Source organism: Sordaria macrospora, chromosome 6 (genome assembly GCF_033870435.1).
Source record: "Sordaria macrospora chromosome 6, complete sequence".
Taxonomy (NCBI): domain Eukaryota; kingdom Fungi; phylum Ascomycota; class Sordariomycetes; order Sordariales; family Sordariaceae; genus Sordaria; species Sordaria macrospora.
Window position 1 is genome coordinate 2949186 of NC_089376.1, and position 14356 is coordinate 2963541.

At 52.0% G+C, this 14356-nt stretch overlaps 4 protein-coding genes across 4 annotated transcripts; 2 read left to right on the forward strand and 2 right to left on the reverse strand.

The window, feature by feature from the left end:
* Positions 1-1341: 1341 nt before the first annotated feature.
* On the forward strand, positions 1342-3120 carry SMAC4_03624 (uncharacterized protein; the record flags this gene model as incomplete). Its single annotated transcript, XM_003351272.1, has 1 exon — positions 1342-3120. One exon carries the CDS (start codon positions 1342-1344, stop codon positions 3118-3120), a length of 1779 nt encoding a protein of 592 aa, XP_003351320.1.
* An 87-nt stretch (positions 3121-3207) lies between these two features.
* Positions 3208-6482, reverse strand: SMAC4_03625 (uncharacterized protein). Its single transcript, XM_066089983.1, has 2 exons — positions 5524-6482; positions 3208-5317 (listed from the first exon to the last, which is right to left on the reverse strand). The coding sequence occupies exons 1-2, from the start codon at positions 5680-5682 to the stop codon at positions 3908-3910; spliced, it is 1569 nt and encodes a 522-aa protein (XP_065947540.1). The 5' UTR covers positions 5683-6482; the 3' UTR covers positions 3208-3907.
* Positions 6483-10232: 3750 nt separating this feature from the next.
* Positions 10233-12697, forward strand: SMAC4_03626 (uncharacterized protein). Its single transcript, XM_003351274.2, has 3 exons — positions 10233-10943; positions 11040-11778; positions 11856-12697. Exons 1-3 carry the CDS (start codon positions 10867-10869, stop codon positions 12606-12608), a joined length of 1569 nt encoding a protein of 522 aa, XP_003351322.1. The 5' UTR covers positions 10233-10866; the 3' UTR covers positions 12609-12697.
* A 238-nt stretch (positions 12698-12935) lies between these two features.
* On the reverse strand, positions 12936-13648 carry SMAC4_03627 (uncharacterized protein; the record flags this gene model as incomplete). Its single annotated transcript, XM_003351275.1, has 2 exons — positions 12936-12971; positions 13082-13648. The coding sequence occupies 2 exons, from the start codon at positions 13646-13648 to the stop codon at positions 12936-12938; spliced, it is 603 nt and encodes a 200-aa protein (XP_003351323.1).
* Between the last annotated feature and the right edge of the window lie 708 nt (positions 13649-14356).

Below are 14356 nucleotides of genomic sequence, written 5' to 3' on the forward strand. Positions count from 1 at the left end.
ACCGATGAAGGATGCCAGGATGCAGAACCCGCACCATGGGCCGTGCCGTGCTGTGCCACGCGCAAACATAGATTCGTGGATAAACACGCAAAATCGTGCTGCGTAAGCCTGGAAACAACCCTGATCTTCGGGATATAGCCCAGGGGATGTGTAAAGCCGGATGGTGGTCTTTATCGTTGAGATTTTGGCAAGTGTCGGAGCAGAGCAGACAACTAACTGTGGACGAAGAAAACTTTGCGCCAACATGGAGCTTGGAAAGTGTGCCGTAAGTTTCTCTGACTTCTGATGCGAGTCGGGGTGGGATACTCTTGCCACGCTTTATTGTCCAAGGTATTGGATGGTTATGGCAAGAACCGTGGAGACGATATTGCCTTCCTTCCCATGCGTAGTATGTGAGGGGAAGGTCCCATTACCTAGTTCTGCTGAAGCAGAGCAGGATATTTGGCCAACTTGTACTCTGCTGACGGTACACGGAAGTGTCCAGTGAAACCCGGTTGGTCCTGCGAACCCAGTCCGCAGGCCACCAGTTCGGGACCCAACAGAAGCACCGAGATGGGAAAGTCGTCAGTTTATTCCAGGCTTTTCTTCAGGCCGAGTGTTGATATTCTCAATATGCCGGCAGAACTGCGATCGCAACCCGGGCCCGGGGGGAAAGGAGCCGTGGACGGGCCCCGCAATCATCCGCCGATCCGTGGGTGGAGACCCGTGTTTCGGAGGTCACAGTGGGTCCCTTGCCGGTCTAAGTCGGTGGTGCGGACTTCCGACGATAGGAATCAATTGTCCATCCACATCAAGACCGGAATTATCTTCTCTTTACAAGAATCAATCAAACTGTTGGAGGAAAAGCTGAAGCCAAACCCCAGTGACACAGACTTGACAGTTGCTTGCACTTCCCCTCTCTCCTTCCCCCTCCCCGCCCTCCGAACGAGACCCTGAAACCCTTGTGCGGGGAAGTACTTCTCCGAAATGCACATCGTGCCAACCACAAATTTCCCCTCGGTCTCTGAACCGAGGCACCGGAGAAAGACCGCGTGACCACAGCAGGTATGAAAGCTCCTCATTACCCCTGACAGGTTGACAGTTTTCGTCGGCATCATCAGCGTCGGCATTTTCGATTCTTCCCTTTGGCAACCAAAACACAAGCCGTGGGAAGACATTGCCATACAGTAATAGTCAAATTCGTCCCCAATAATCATCACACCCAGCGCATCGCGATTGATCTTCCAACACCATCCAGTCCCGATTCAATCCCAACAAACAACACCCATCTTTCCTCCCGGTCATACCAACGAAACCGTCAACAGCTCCCCACCAACGACCATCGCATCAATATCGATGACCATGGCCTCCCCAACCCCATCCTCCCCGGGCCCAACCCCCTTCCCCACCCGCCCAACAAAAGAAAACCCCGTCATCATAGTCGGCACCGGCCTCTCCGGCCTTGTCGCCGCCTTTGAGCTCTCGCGCGCCAACATCCCCTGTTTACTCCTCGACCAAGAACCCCGCACCTCTCTCGGCGGGCAAGCCTTCTGGTCTTTGGGAGGGCTCTTCATGGTCGACTCCTCCTTCCAGCGACGGATGGGCATCCGCGACTCGCGCTCCCTGGCCCTGCGCGACTGGTTGAGCTCGGCACAGTTCGACAAGCTGGAGAAAGAAGATTACTGGCCCCGGAAATGGGCCGAGGCATTCGTGAATTTTGCCACGGACGAGATGGAAGATTACATGAAAGCGAGGGGACTGGGGTTTTTGGTTAATGTCGGGTGGGCGGAGCGTGGGGACGGGAGGGGCGCGGGGGGGCATGGGAATAGCGTGCCGCGGTTTCATGTCAGTTGGGGCACGGGGCCGGAGGTCGTTAGGGTTTTCAAGGAGCCCGTTGAGAAAAAGGAAAAGGAGGGGGTGGTGGAGATGAGGTTCAGACATTGTGTTGATGAGATTTTGACTGATGCGACCGGTAGGGCGGTGGGCGTCAAGGGTAGGGTGTTACAAGACGAAGAGGTGCCCCGGGGCGAGAGCTCAACGCGGGAGGCAACAGGAGACTTCGAAATTCGTGGCGCGGCGGTGATTATCGCCAGCGGAGGAATCGGAGGAAACTTGGAGAAGGTAAAGAAGAACTGGCCTATCGACCGCCTCGGTCCCAAAGTGCCAGACACAATGGTCATGGGCGTGCCGGCGCACGTGGACGGACGGATGATTGACATCGCCGAGGGCGTGGGCGCGAGCGTGATCAACAAGGACAGGATGTGGCATTACACGGAAGGACTCAAGAACTGGTCACCCATCTGGCCCGGCCACGGCATCCGCGTGTTACCTGCCCCTTCCTCTCTCTGGCTAGACGCCACAGGCAAGCGCCTGCCCCCGTTCCTCTTCCCCGGGTGCGACACGCTCGCCACGCTCAAACACATCTGCAGCACGGGCTACGACTACTCCTGGTTCATCTGTAACCGCACCATCGCCGCGCGCGAGTTCGCGCTCTCGGGGTCCGAGCAAAACCCTGACATAACCAACAAAAGCATCATCCAAACCCTTCGCCAGCGCGTGTTCAGCTCCAACGGCACCGTGCCGGTGCAGAACTTCATCAAGCACGGCGAGGACTTTGTCGTGAGAGATAACCTCGAGGACCTGGTGGCGGGCATGAACGAGCTCATCATGGCAAAAACTGGAGGGGGTGGTGTCCGTCTTCTTGATTACAATGCCATTAAAGAAGAAGTCGAGGCCCGCGACAGCCAGTTCGAGAACCCGTTCTCGAAAGACGCGCAGGCGATGCTGATCAACAGCACGCGGAATTACTGGCCCGACAAAAAAAGTAGGGTGGCGCCGCCGCATAAGTTGCTGGATAAGAAGTATGGCCCGCTGATTGCGGTGCGGATGAACCTGCTTACGAGGAAGACGTTGGGCGGGATAGAGACGAACCTGAGCAGCAATGTTATGAGGACGGATGGCACGCCGTTCCCGGGGTTGTATGCGGTTGGAGAGGCGGCTGGGTTTGGAGGGGGTGGTGTGCATGGGTATAATTCCCTTGAGGGAACGTTTTTGGGCGGGTGTATCTTCTCTGGCAGAGCGGCTGGACGGGCTATTTTGGAAGAGGTTCTTGGGACAACGGGTTTGCAAGCGAAGCTTTGAAGGGGGAGGTTTTGGATAGCAAGGACGGTGTCACGAAGCATTGGAGAAGTCACTGAAGATACAGGCATGGTTTCACTGCACGATGAACTTGATACTATGAGAAATGATTGTGGTGTTTTTATAACGCAAGAATTCCTAACTAGTGATTCTTGAAAAAGTCCAACAGACTAGACTATCAGAGCAATACTGAAAATGACCGACGATCAGAAAACGGACTTCTCTGCCTGATAACGGTGGTGTCTCGAAGTGTTAAACTGGAAAGAAAAAGAAAAAGAAAACCCCATCGTCCTGTTATCTCTATTCCTACTTGGACAGTACCAATACTGAACCAATACCAATATTGCCTGTTTGCAATCTGCCTGACATCCAAGCAAACCATCGTGCCAAAGTCGTTCTCGTTCCTCCTACTCGTTTCGCAATCCGTCATGTCCTCTTGTCTTCCTCGCTGTAAAGGCCGCTACATCCCATAGCCTTTTTGTACCTCTCTTCCTCCTTTTGGGTTGGTAACTTCTTGTTTTTGTGATTATTTTCTTGTTCTGTCAGATCAAAACGGTTGACGCCCGCGTTACCATCGTTGAAAGAATGTGAAGAGTCGAAATGCTGAGAGGCAAGCAAGGCGATCGTGAAAGGGTGATATATATGTACATTTCATAGCAGTTTGGCAATGAGATCAAGGGCATCGAGCCCACCTATAAGCCGCGTATTTTGACTGCAGTCGTGGAGTGTGACGGCGAAGCTTTCTGAGAAGTTCGGCTCTGCTGTGGAAGGAGACAGGCTTGAGATCCTTCTAGTATCCATCCTTGATCTTGTCGAATTGCCGGATCTGTTCTCTGGTTGGGTATCTCTGGACCTCCTCCCATGAGACACCGGCATTGTCCGAGTCCGGAAGACGTACAAGCTGGAACTTTTTGAATGCTCCTCCGTGTTTGTTGGTGTCTATTTCTTGATCGACGACCTTGTATAGCCCATCATATCGAATGCCAACTGTGGGGTAGATGGGACTGTGCCTAGCATCAGAAGTGTTTCCTGCCTTTCGCAACACCCGCACCGGCTTGCCATTCTCCAATGACATCTCCAAACTTCTTGTCTCTGGACTGGTTTCGATTCTTGTAGGGTTGGCATTCTCAGTACTTTTGTCCGCGCTGTACCAAAGCTCGGTGCCCTTGTCCTCATTCAAGTCACGGTAGACTGAGTTTGCTGAAACAACAATAGAGTAGGCTCCAAACTTAGCATGGCCGGTGATGCCATGTTGAGGCGAACCGTGGACTCCATGAAAGAGAGCAGCCATCATGTACGCCCACCAAGCACCAGGCTTATGGCCGTTGTGACCAAAAGCTTTGGCGTTGCATTTCTCGCTCAGGTAGCGAGGATCCAGAACAGGAACAACACGGCCTGTCTTTGTCGTCTTGCGTGCCACGCCATGCATGATGCCTTGGAGGCCCCAAATCGGATGGGAAACGGGGGGAAGTGGGATGTCTTCTGTTACTGTCTTGGTGGAAGGGCGGGAGCCAGAAAGATTTCTACCCGTTGTACTGGTCGTAGCAACGGCGGAGCCTAAATCTTCTGCCTCACTTTCTTCTCCTTGGTGAGTTGTGAAGTCCTTGCCCCAATCTTCGCTCTCGTATTTCTCAAGTACTTGCCGAGCTAGTATCGACAAGTCGGGGGCCACTCTTGCCAGTGTTGGCGGAAACTCAGGGGGCAAATAAAAAGCGAGTGCCTTATCGAGGCCAAGCTTTTTGAATTCAGGCTTTGGCTCTACTTCGTGCAGTAGATGAAGTAGGTAGGCTCGCATATTTTTGATATAGCCTTGTATTTCTTCCTTGCTGAGTTTCTTGGAGTCGTGACGCCGGTTGTCATAGGTCAAGATGTAAAGGGTTTTGAGCTGGTGCCATCCCGACTCAACAGATTCAACCCAGACACAAGCTGTTTTTCCGTCCGTGGAGTTGGCTTCAGTCGTCGCCTGGGTCATTTCGACGTCTTGGTTGGTATCACTATCGGTTACCGGAGAGAGAAGTTGTGTCAGAGTGGCGTTTGAGGAAAGGTTTGAAGCCAGGGGAGACAGGATTCGGCCAGAAGGCTCGCCGTGGGACACCATGTCGGCTGATGGGACTTGAATCTGGACTTGCGATGTCGATGAGATGGTATGAAGGGCGCGCGCTGCCTCGGTGAGTTTCGGTGCAGGGCGTATTTTGTGTTTCTGATGCGAGTTAGCGGGGCCAACTTTTGGGTAGGTAGATCTTCGGGACATGCATCCAAATTGTACAGGTATGTATGTTCCTGCAGAAACTCACGCGCGGCACAAATGCGATCCGAGTGAAGGCTAAACAAATGGGTGCGCAAGCGGGAGTGAAGGGTGGTGATTTAAGGGAAAGATGACACAAAAGCGATGATGCGGTGACTTACGTCTGAGGATTTTTTGATGCCATTCTGAGAAAGGCTCCCGGTAGGTCCACGGTTCTTAAGTTTCATTCTAGGCGAGGTAGGAGACAACAGGGGCGGCGAATGCTTCCTTCTTTGTTGGCCGCATCCAGATTTGTTGTTTTTTCCAGGTTGCTCCTTCATTTTTTTTATTTGGGAAGTAATTCCAATTTGTATTGTGTAGCTGCCGTTCTGAACTCTCGGTTGCAATCCAGGGAAGGAGCGATTGAATGGATCACTCCGACCGCAAGAGCGTCGGACTGAAGCTGGGATGAATCAAGGTCGTCCCGGCAAGAGGCAATCACCGCCCTTGAATGCGATGGATCGATGCGATGAAATTGGTTATGTCGTCACTTGTCAAGCGACGGACTGCCTGCGTAATTTGAGCAATTGAGCAACTCTCCAAGTAGTATGGTGGATGAGTTGTTGATATTGAGTACTGTCTATATATAAACTGCTTCTGTTTGATATTCACGTTCCGAGTATAGACGATGCGTTCAAACGGAAGTCACCTCCAAGTCGACTGCAAACGCGCGAGGACTTGAAGATTATACGATCAAGAGTTTATCTGATCTTTTTATAGCTTCTCATGTATAGGTCATGTAGAAGCGATGCCATGTATGTGCATGTGCATCCGACAGTTTTATTGCAGACCGACATGAGTCGTGCAAGTTTGATTGATGTTCTCAATTGCCCATGTATGCAGTGCAAGGCGTGACGTTGAAGGAGGAGAGGATTGCGCTCCGTTTGTTGTGCAGGTGAGGCACGGTGAGAGGCTGTGGTAAAGGTGAGATGTGAGGATATAAAGGTAGGCAAACGAATCAAGGGAGGGAGACGGGATGAGAGAAAGAAAGGAGGAAAGGAACTCTAAAAGTAAAATGTGAGGAAGGCAAGAAATTTATAGTAAATAAAAGCGGGTCATTGTTACGAACTCAAGCGAGTCACACGGTGTAAGGGTTCTACAAGGTATACACGCAGGTAGGCCTTGGTGAAAGTGGTAATATTCGACAAAGAGGAAAAGGGAAGTCTGTGCCAGTATGGCATAGAGCTTACAGCTAAATACACAAGAGAGGTGCGGATATCGAAGGTGCCAGAAACACCAAGGTCAGAAATGTGGTTCGTGCGGCGCACCCCGGGAGTGCACCCAACCGGAGGGCAGGCCTGGCTTATATAGGGTTCAAGCCAGGCAGACACCCCTGAGCGCCAGCCCCATGACACACGGGTCAACCAAGCCACCAGGATACGACAGCCACGCAGAGGTGGGACAGTGTGACCATAGGAGCCAGTAGAGGCTCACGCCGTGAGCCAGGACCTTCAAGTGAGCCAACATCATGAGTGAGTAGACACTCAGGAATACGGGAGTCAAGGACACACACGCAAGGTATAAAAGGACTATGGGAGAACTCAAATTGTCAGATAATTCGACAGTAGTCAATTGATCACTGTCACCGAGACTAGTATAACGCTACCATACTTGTTGTGAACCTTTTGGCTTCATCGAACGACTTCTGATAGTTATCATCCTTCAGCTATCTGCCTAAATGAGATAGCTGAAGGTAAGAACTATCAGTGCGGTTCGGTGAAGCCAAAAGGTTCACAACAAGTGGGTGCGTGATACTGGTCTCAATGAACAATTGTGGTAACTGTGATCTGTTGAATACTGTCGAACTATCTGAAAATCTGAGTTCTCCTGTAGTCCCTTTATACCTGCTCGCCCTCTGCGAGATATCTGTCTCCGGATGCTCTTGTCGAGCCCCATAGGTCTATCTAATGCGTGCCTGCTCACTGGTGATGCTTCGCTCACTTGCTCACTTCGTGAGCACTTCGTTCACCGTGAGCGTTCTGCATGCGTTCTCTGGTCCGTCCTGGCTTGGTGTGTGACACGGCCTGGCACGGCCTAACCCGTTTAGGCCGGTTGTGTTACCAAAGCCATGGTTGGTCCGTGTATCCTCATAAGTTCGTAACAGTCATGCAACATAGTTAAGTACGCTATATGATGTGGTATTTATATTATATTCATTTAAAATAACGTTTACAGCATGTTTATAATCTAGTCAATTACAATTTTAGGTAATTTGTAGTTAAACTCGAATTTGAGTATTTTAAATTCTTAAGAAAGAGAGAAAAGAAGGCAGCCAAATAGCTTACCAACTTTAATAACTTTCCTATTAGAGTAAATGTCAGAAGAGATCGTGTCCACAAGAGAGTTATGGAAATTTAAATGTTTTTCTAGTCTCTTTAGGTAACGTTGCCTCGCTCAGTATGCGGTGACATTATTGGTGGTTCCGATCCACATTCCATACGCTCTCTTTGTTTCCCGTCCTCCTTCTTCTTTTCCACATTCTGCGCGACCAAGCGATTCCCGTCGCGTTCTTTGTTCTTCGATACAAACAGCCGTTCCTCACCTCGTTCAAATGACTCAAGACATAGCTCGTTGCAATGCCACCTATTTCGATCGCACTTGTTTCGTCATCTTCTCCTCGCCATTCTGTTCATTGCTTCGCCAATCCCTGTGGGATTTCATTCACCTGGACCCTGCGCAGCTGACTTGGTCATGGGGAGTAGCTATGCGATCACATATGCCCCGAGACAAAGCTCACTTTGAGCACCCATTTCTTTCCCAGCACTTCCATCAAATGCGCTCGGAAGGTGCGATTGCAACGCCGCCTTAGTTCTCTACCACGCTCATACATGACAATCCATTGAGTGTCTGACCGGAAAAAGGGCTGGGCGAGGCATGGGTAGCAGATCAACCGCCGTTCGTATCGATTTCTCAAGTATACCCCTAACCCTATGCATTTAAAACCCAACCCGTCTTACACTGCAAACATCGTTCATCAACCAGCACATCTTGCCTTCGCAGGCTCCTCCTTGGGTTTGAACCACAAGGTCACAGTTACTCCGAGACATAGTCAGGAACACCATTTCGTTGCGCCATGCTATACCTCGCAGAGGGCCATACCAAGTGGTTGGGTCCCCGGGATATACCATCAAACACCATCATCCCGGTATTGAACACCGGCGATGCGTTCCTTCGCATCAGTTACCACCTTGCGCCTGAGAACCAGTGCAAGGCCATATCAAGGGAAATCTACATGTGTCCGACTCTTCACTATCATGCCTGGTGAATTTTCTAGGCAGTATCATAAATGAAATGTATCACACCTTCTACACTTCGGACCGTGACACAGCAACCCGGGAGGGATACCCATACGTGCACATATCTGGGCAGTTACGCAGCAACACCATGCCTTCTTGAGCGACGCATGGCAGATGGACCCTTTGAACAGACCCGACTTCCTCTTCACAAATAAAGTTGCAGTAGTGATGCATCGTGTTAGCCATGGCATGCTACATAAAGCATGCGGAGATCTGGAAGCTTCAAGTGAGCGATGATCCATCCAAATACAACACAGTAATGGATCCCGGCCACGTTTGGCGGTGGTTGCGTCTCTCTCGTCTTTTTTTTTTTGTTGATCAAGGAATGGAGAGCTTGGCGATTTGCCTCGTTGCAACTTCTTGTCGAATGCTATCACACTAGAGCCTCCGACCGCATGTGAAGGTCTTGCTGTCACCGCTTTTGGAAAAGCTCATGCATCTTGATTCATGGTCGCGGTTCTCATGTAGGTCAAATTTTTCAATTTGGGTTTTGGCCATAATGTTTCACATGGCTCCAGAGGTTACAGAGAACTGATGGAATCCCTTCTTAGGCCGGGTTAACTCAACAAACTATTATACAGCATCTGCTTCCGGTAAGGAGGATTGCATACAAGTCCACAACTAACATCTATGAACATCACGAGGTCACCTTGACAGATATCGCCGGGAATGTACGGTATCGAAAAGTAGTTGCATTCGGTACGGTCGCACAACACACATTCATCGCAGAGTGGTTCACCGTTGGAACTTGGCTGGAACGCAACCAATCAGACATCTGGATATTAATTCGGTACCTTATTCCCCGATATCTGGATCTCCAACAACTCCAACCGTTCCAATCATATTATATCAGCGACCCACGGACTCTTGACCGTTACTAGACATGCAAAACAATCTGCCAAAGAGCCTTTCTTTGGCCGCTTCCTGACCTCGATAGCACCAGTCATCAGCACACAATCAAAATCAGGACCTGAATTTCACTCTCCCACGGTTATCAAGTTATCCCGCTCAGGACGCGCAGCCTCGATGTTCAGATGCAATAACTATTGTCGCTTGGTAAGTCACGACAATATGGCTCGTCCGTACCTCGTCCCGGTCCACCTCCGTTCTCCAGTTCGAAGTGATGGAATGGGGTCATGAGAGAATGAGGAGTAAGATATCGTGGGGTAAAACCCGGGGTTTGGCGGAGACAGTGTCCACCAGCAAGACGGGTGTAACGCCTGGAAAGGGACAAAGCTGTTGGCGTTGTTGGTCATGGCTGGGCATGGCTGGGCATGGTGTCGGTCTTGGCTGGCTTCTTTGAGCTTGAGCGTGCTTCTCCCGTGGTTTGCGCTTCAATCAAGGTTCACGCCAGTTCTTGGCCAGCCCCTTGTCCTTCCGCCGCCCCTTTCTCCGATCAGCGCGGAGAACTGCCGAAACGGCTCGAGTTGTTGCATGGCATGTCCCCCAACCCGTCGCTTTTCGTCAATTTTTGTCACTTGAAAGTTGGAGAAGGAGACGAAAGCTTAGAAGCGCACCAATAGCTGCCCCGGACGGTCTCCGCATCCCCGCATTCCCGCACCCCGCAATTCTCGTCTTGCGTCCCCTGCTTCCGCTCGGCTGCCATGCTCAACCAAGGGCAGAGTGGACCTGGACTTGGATACCCTGGGGCTTGATTGGAGGAACATCCAACTTCCTCCTGTCTCTCACACGACAGTGACCAGCCGCCTTGCTTGTCTCACAGTCTCGCCCGACTTTTCTACAGCTTTTTACCGCCGTGCTACATTCTGGCCCCGGTCCGTCGCCCGAACCAACAACAACATCCTTCTTCGGCCTTACCAGCGCCAGAACACAGCATGGACCCCACTTCACGAATGGTATCACGGTAACGTTAGACCGAGGGAAAGAGGTCATCTTCCCCGGTTTCATTGCAGGCCAGGCATCAACGTCCCTCCGGGGATGCCTGCATCCTTTGCACGAGTGATGCAACGTGAAGGCGATTCCAAGTTGATGGTCCTCCGGCCGGGGGGTGGGGACTCGGGTTCTGTATCGGCGGAAAACATATGTATAAGGAGGACTCCCAGATCTCGACCGAAGAAAGAAGCCGGCGTCTCTGTTCAAGACTTTGTCTCTTTTCAACTCGTCGAGATATATCCGTAGTCAGCGTAACTGCTGCGGAAGACAGTCAAGATGGGGCTCGGGCTTAAGCTACCGACAATCTACAATGTCCACCTCGTGGCTATCATTGCCACCTTGGGTGGTGCACTGTAAGTTCTTTCACTGCCTTCACGTTACTCAACTCGATGTTTTGGTTACAGAGACACAAAGACATGACAAGATGCTAACTACTTTTGATCCCCCAGTTTCGGCTTCGATATCTCTTCCATGTCCGCCATCGTTGTAACCGAACAATATCTCACTTACTTCAACAACCCCTCCGGTGTCATCCAAGGAGCTATCGGCTCTGCCCTCGCTGCCGGCTCAGTCGTCGGTTCCGCCGTCGCCGGTCCTCTCTCCGACAAGATCGGTCGCCGTGACTCCATCTTCTTCGCCTGCTTCTTCTGGCTCATCGGCACCGCCGTCCAGGTCGCCTGCCAGAACTATGGCCAACTCATCGCCGGCCGTGTCCTCAACGGCTTCACCGTCGGCATCACCTCCTCCCAGGTCCCCGTCTACCTTGCCGAGATCGCCAAGGCCGAGAAGCGTGGTTCCTTGGTCATCATCCAGCAGCTCGCCATCGAGTTCGGTATCTTGATCATGTACTTTATCGGCTACGGCTGTGCGTCGATCGAGGGCCCTGCTTCCTTCCGGACGGCCTGGGGTATCCAGTTCGTCCCCTGCTTCTTCCTCATGATCGGTCTTCCCTTCTTGCCCAGGTCACCCAGATGGCTGGCCAAAGTCGGCAGAGATCAGGAGGCCATTCATGTTCTGGCTAACATCCAGGCTGACGGCAACGTTGATGATCCCAGAGTCGTTGCCGAGTGGGAGGAGATTGTCACTGTCATGAACGCTGAGCGTGAGGCTGGCCAGGGATGGAGGAAGTTCGTCAAGAACGGCATGTGGAAGCGTACCATGGCTGGTATGACTGTGCAGGCTTGGCAGGTACGTAATTTTTTTCCCTTCCTTTCCCTCCTTTTACCGCATCAATTACAAACCAGCGACTAACACCCCCTCAACAGCAACTCGCCGGCGCCAACGTAATCGTCTACTACCTCACTTACATCGCCCAAATGGCCGGTCTCACAGGCGACGTCGCCATGGTGACTTCCGGCATCCAGTACGCCGTCTTCATCATCTTCACCGGCGTAATGTGGCTTTTCATCGACAAGACGGGCCGCCGCACCCTTTTGGTCTACGGCGCTTTGGGCATGGGTTTCTGCCACTTCGTCGTCGGCGGCGTCATGGGTGCCCACCACGATAACGTGCCCGAGGGCGTCGGCGGCAACGCCAACATTGTCATCGCCGTGCACAAGGGCGCGCCCGCCAACACTGTCATCCTCTTTTCTTATTTGTTGATTGTCGTCTACGCCCTTACCCTGGCCCCGGTCTGCTGGATCTACGCCGCTGAAGTCTGGTCCCTCGGAACCCGCGCCACGGGCATGTCCATGGCCGCCATGAGCAACTGGGTCTTCAACTTTGCGCTGGGCATGTTCACTCCCCCTGCGTTTGTCAACATCACCTGGAAGCTGTTCATCATCTTTGGTGTGCTGTGCGTCACAGCCGCCGCCTGGTTCTGGGTCTTTTACCCGGAGACGTGCGGTAAGACGCTCGAGGAGATCGAGATCTTGTTTGGCGATGATGGACCGAAGCCCTGGAAGACCAAGAAGGGCGAGTCGAGACTTGCGGCGGAGATTGAGGCTGTTAAGGCAAGGAAGACGGTGGAGAATGAGATTGAGGTGCATGAGCATAAGGCTGGTGATGAGAAGGTTTAAGTTCGACTGAGAGGAAAGATGAAAGCTGTGTGGGGTGGTGTGGAGATTGTGCCTTGGAGAAGGTGATGTTGGGGGAAGGGAGTGTGATGTACTGTGTGGTTGGTTTTTCCGTTATTAGTTAGCAAGATACCCGGAGCAGATGATATGATATGATTAATGAGATGAATATGTATATGTCAGTATGGCCTCGCCACGTCCGGTCGCTAGATCGTTTGTATTTGATCAGTGACTGTCTTGCTTGCTTGTGAACATCTCCCTACAAGAGGCTCGTTGAATCAGTCCAACCTCCACCCCTATCCAAAACTTCTTCGACTCTCTTTTTCCCCGCTAGTTGTTCGCAGTCTTGTCGTTATAGTAGTGTATCTATCGCATTCGTTAGCCCGACTCCATTCTCACTCAACACCACAATCAACACCACCACCACCACCACCACCATAACCAGCGGAAACACAAAGAAAGAGACAAAAACTAACCGTCTGATCCGCACACCCCGCCGGCGTCTGATACCCATAAGCCCCCGTATTCACAAACAGCGCCTGCCCTTTACAAACCAACCAAGCCGCGACATTCTGCCTCTTCACACTCGGCACGCTCCAAGTAAGCGTATCCCCCTGCCACGCAAATGTGCCAAACGGGTTTTTCGTGGCATTAAACCACGTCGCCAGCGTCCGGGGCGGGTTCGCCTTATCGGCCGGCTCCTCCACCCACATGTATAGCGCGGGGGAAGATACCTTGTTGACGAGCTGCCCGTCGATGATGTTGAATTGCCCTGCTGTGGTGTAGGACTCGATGAGGGCGGGGCCGGGAAGGTTGGCGGGTTTGGTTTGGAGGTATTTGTGGTAGTTGGGCTGGACGACGGCGCGGATCCAGTAGGCTCCCTGTTGCAAGGTGGTGGGGGTGGGGATGGATGTTGCTTGTGGTTGTGGCTGGGGCATGGGATCGGGGACGGGGACGGGGACGGGGACGGGGGAGGAGAGGGCTGGGTTTGTGAATAACAGGGTGGTGAGGAGGGTGATGCTTAGGAGGAGGGGGGAGAACATTTTGGCGGTGGAGGATTTGGTCTTTGGAGTTGGTAGACGGCGTTGATGGGAAGGTGGAAATCGTGCTATGCAGTGTCTACGGCACAATGGAGAGCTTATGAGTCTCGCGACGATACTTTGATGGGCGATGCTCTCTGCCCAACACTCCGCACAACGCGGATGGGACTTTTCCTCCACTGTTCCGAGTCCAGTACTGAACATGGCCCTTCCAGCAATCTATCTGGAATCCCGTAATCTAATCTGCCGGGAAAAGATCATCCAGCCGCTTACTGGCTACCCCAAATTAATATCCCGACCTCACTATACGGCTCTCTCCGCATTGTGCCGTGTCAATAACCGGAGGACGGGCGCGGAACCCGAAATCGCTTAGTGGTTTGTTGAGACAAAAAAAGAAAGAAAAAAAGAAAACGCTGCAACAATGAAAGTAAAGCAACTAGAGCTTCGGCCTGCTCTTGCCGTTGTACAGCCAAGGCAATGCGTCATGATGGCAATCACAGCTTGGGGGAAAGAGCGATTTGGTAGCTGGACTTTTCGTTCCTGCTTTCCTTGCAGTCGGTCGGCCAGCCGTGCTGAACCCGCGCGTGACCTATACAGCCAATTGGAAGTTGCGAATAGTAAATGGGCGGACATTGCAGTTTCCGAGATCTGAACAGTCCCCGGCCTTCAAAATTGCTCATCGCCGCGACCACTTTTTCTGTGCATTGGGCC

Excerpts from the sequence above, each read along its gene's own strand:
- SMAC4_03626 (XM_003351274.2), top strand. The coding sequence starts at position 10,867 with ATGGGGCTCGGGCTTAAGCTACCGACAATCTACAATGTCCACCTCGTG. Across the intron at positions 10,944-11,039 it reads GCCACCTTGGGTGGTGCACT|TTTCGGCTTCGATATCTCTT; the intron begins GTAAGTTCTTTC and ends TTGATCCCCCAG. Across the intron at positions 11,779-11,855 it reads TGACTGTGCAGGCTTGGCAG|CAACTCGCCGGCGCCAACGT; the intron begins GTACGTAATTTT and ends CCCCCTCAACAG.
- SMAC4_03625 (XM_066089983.1), bottom strand. The coding sequence starts at position 5,682 with ATGAAGGAGCAACCTGGAAAAAACAACAAATCTGGATGCGGCCAACAA. Across the intron at positions 5,318-5,523 it reads GCATCAAAAAATCCTCAGAC|AAACACAAAATACGCCCTGC; the intron begins GTAAGTCACCGC and ends AACTCGCATCAG.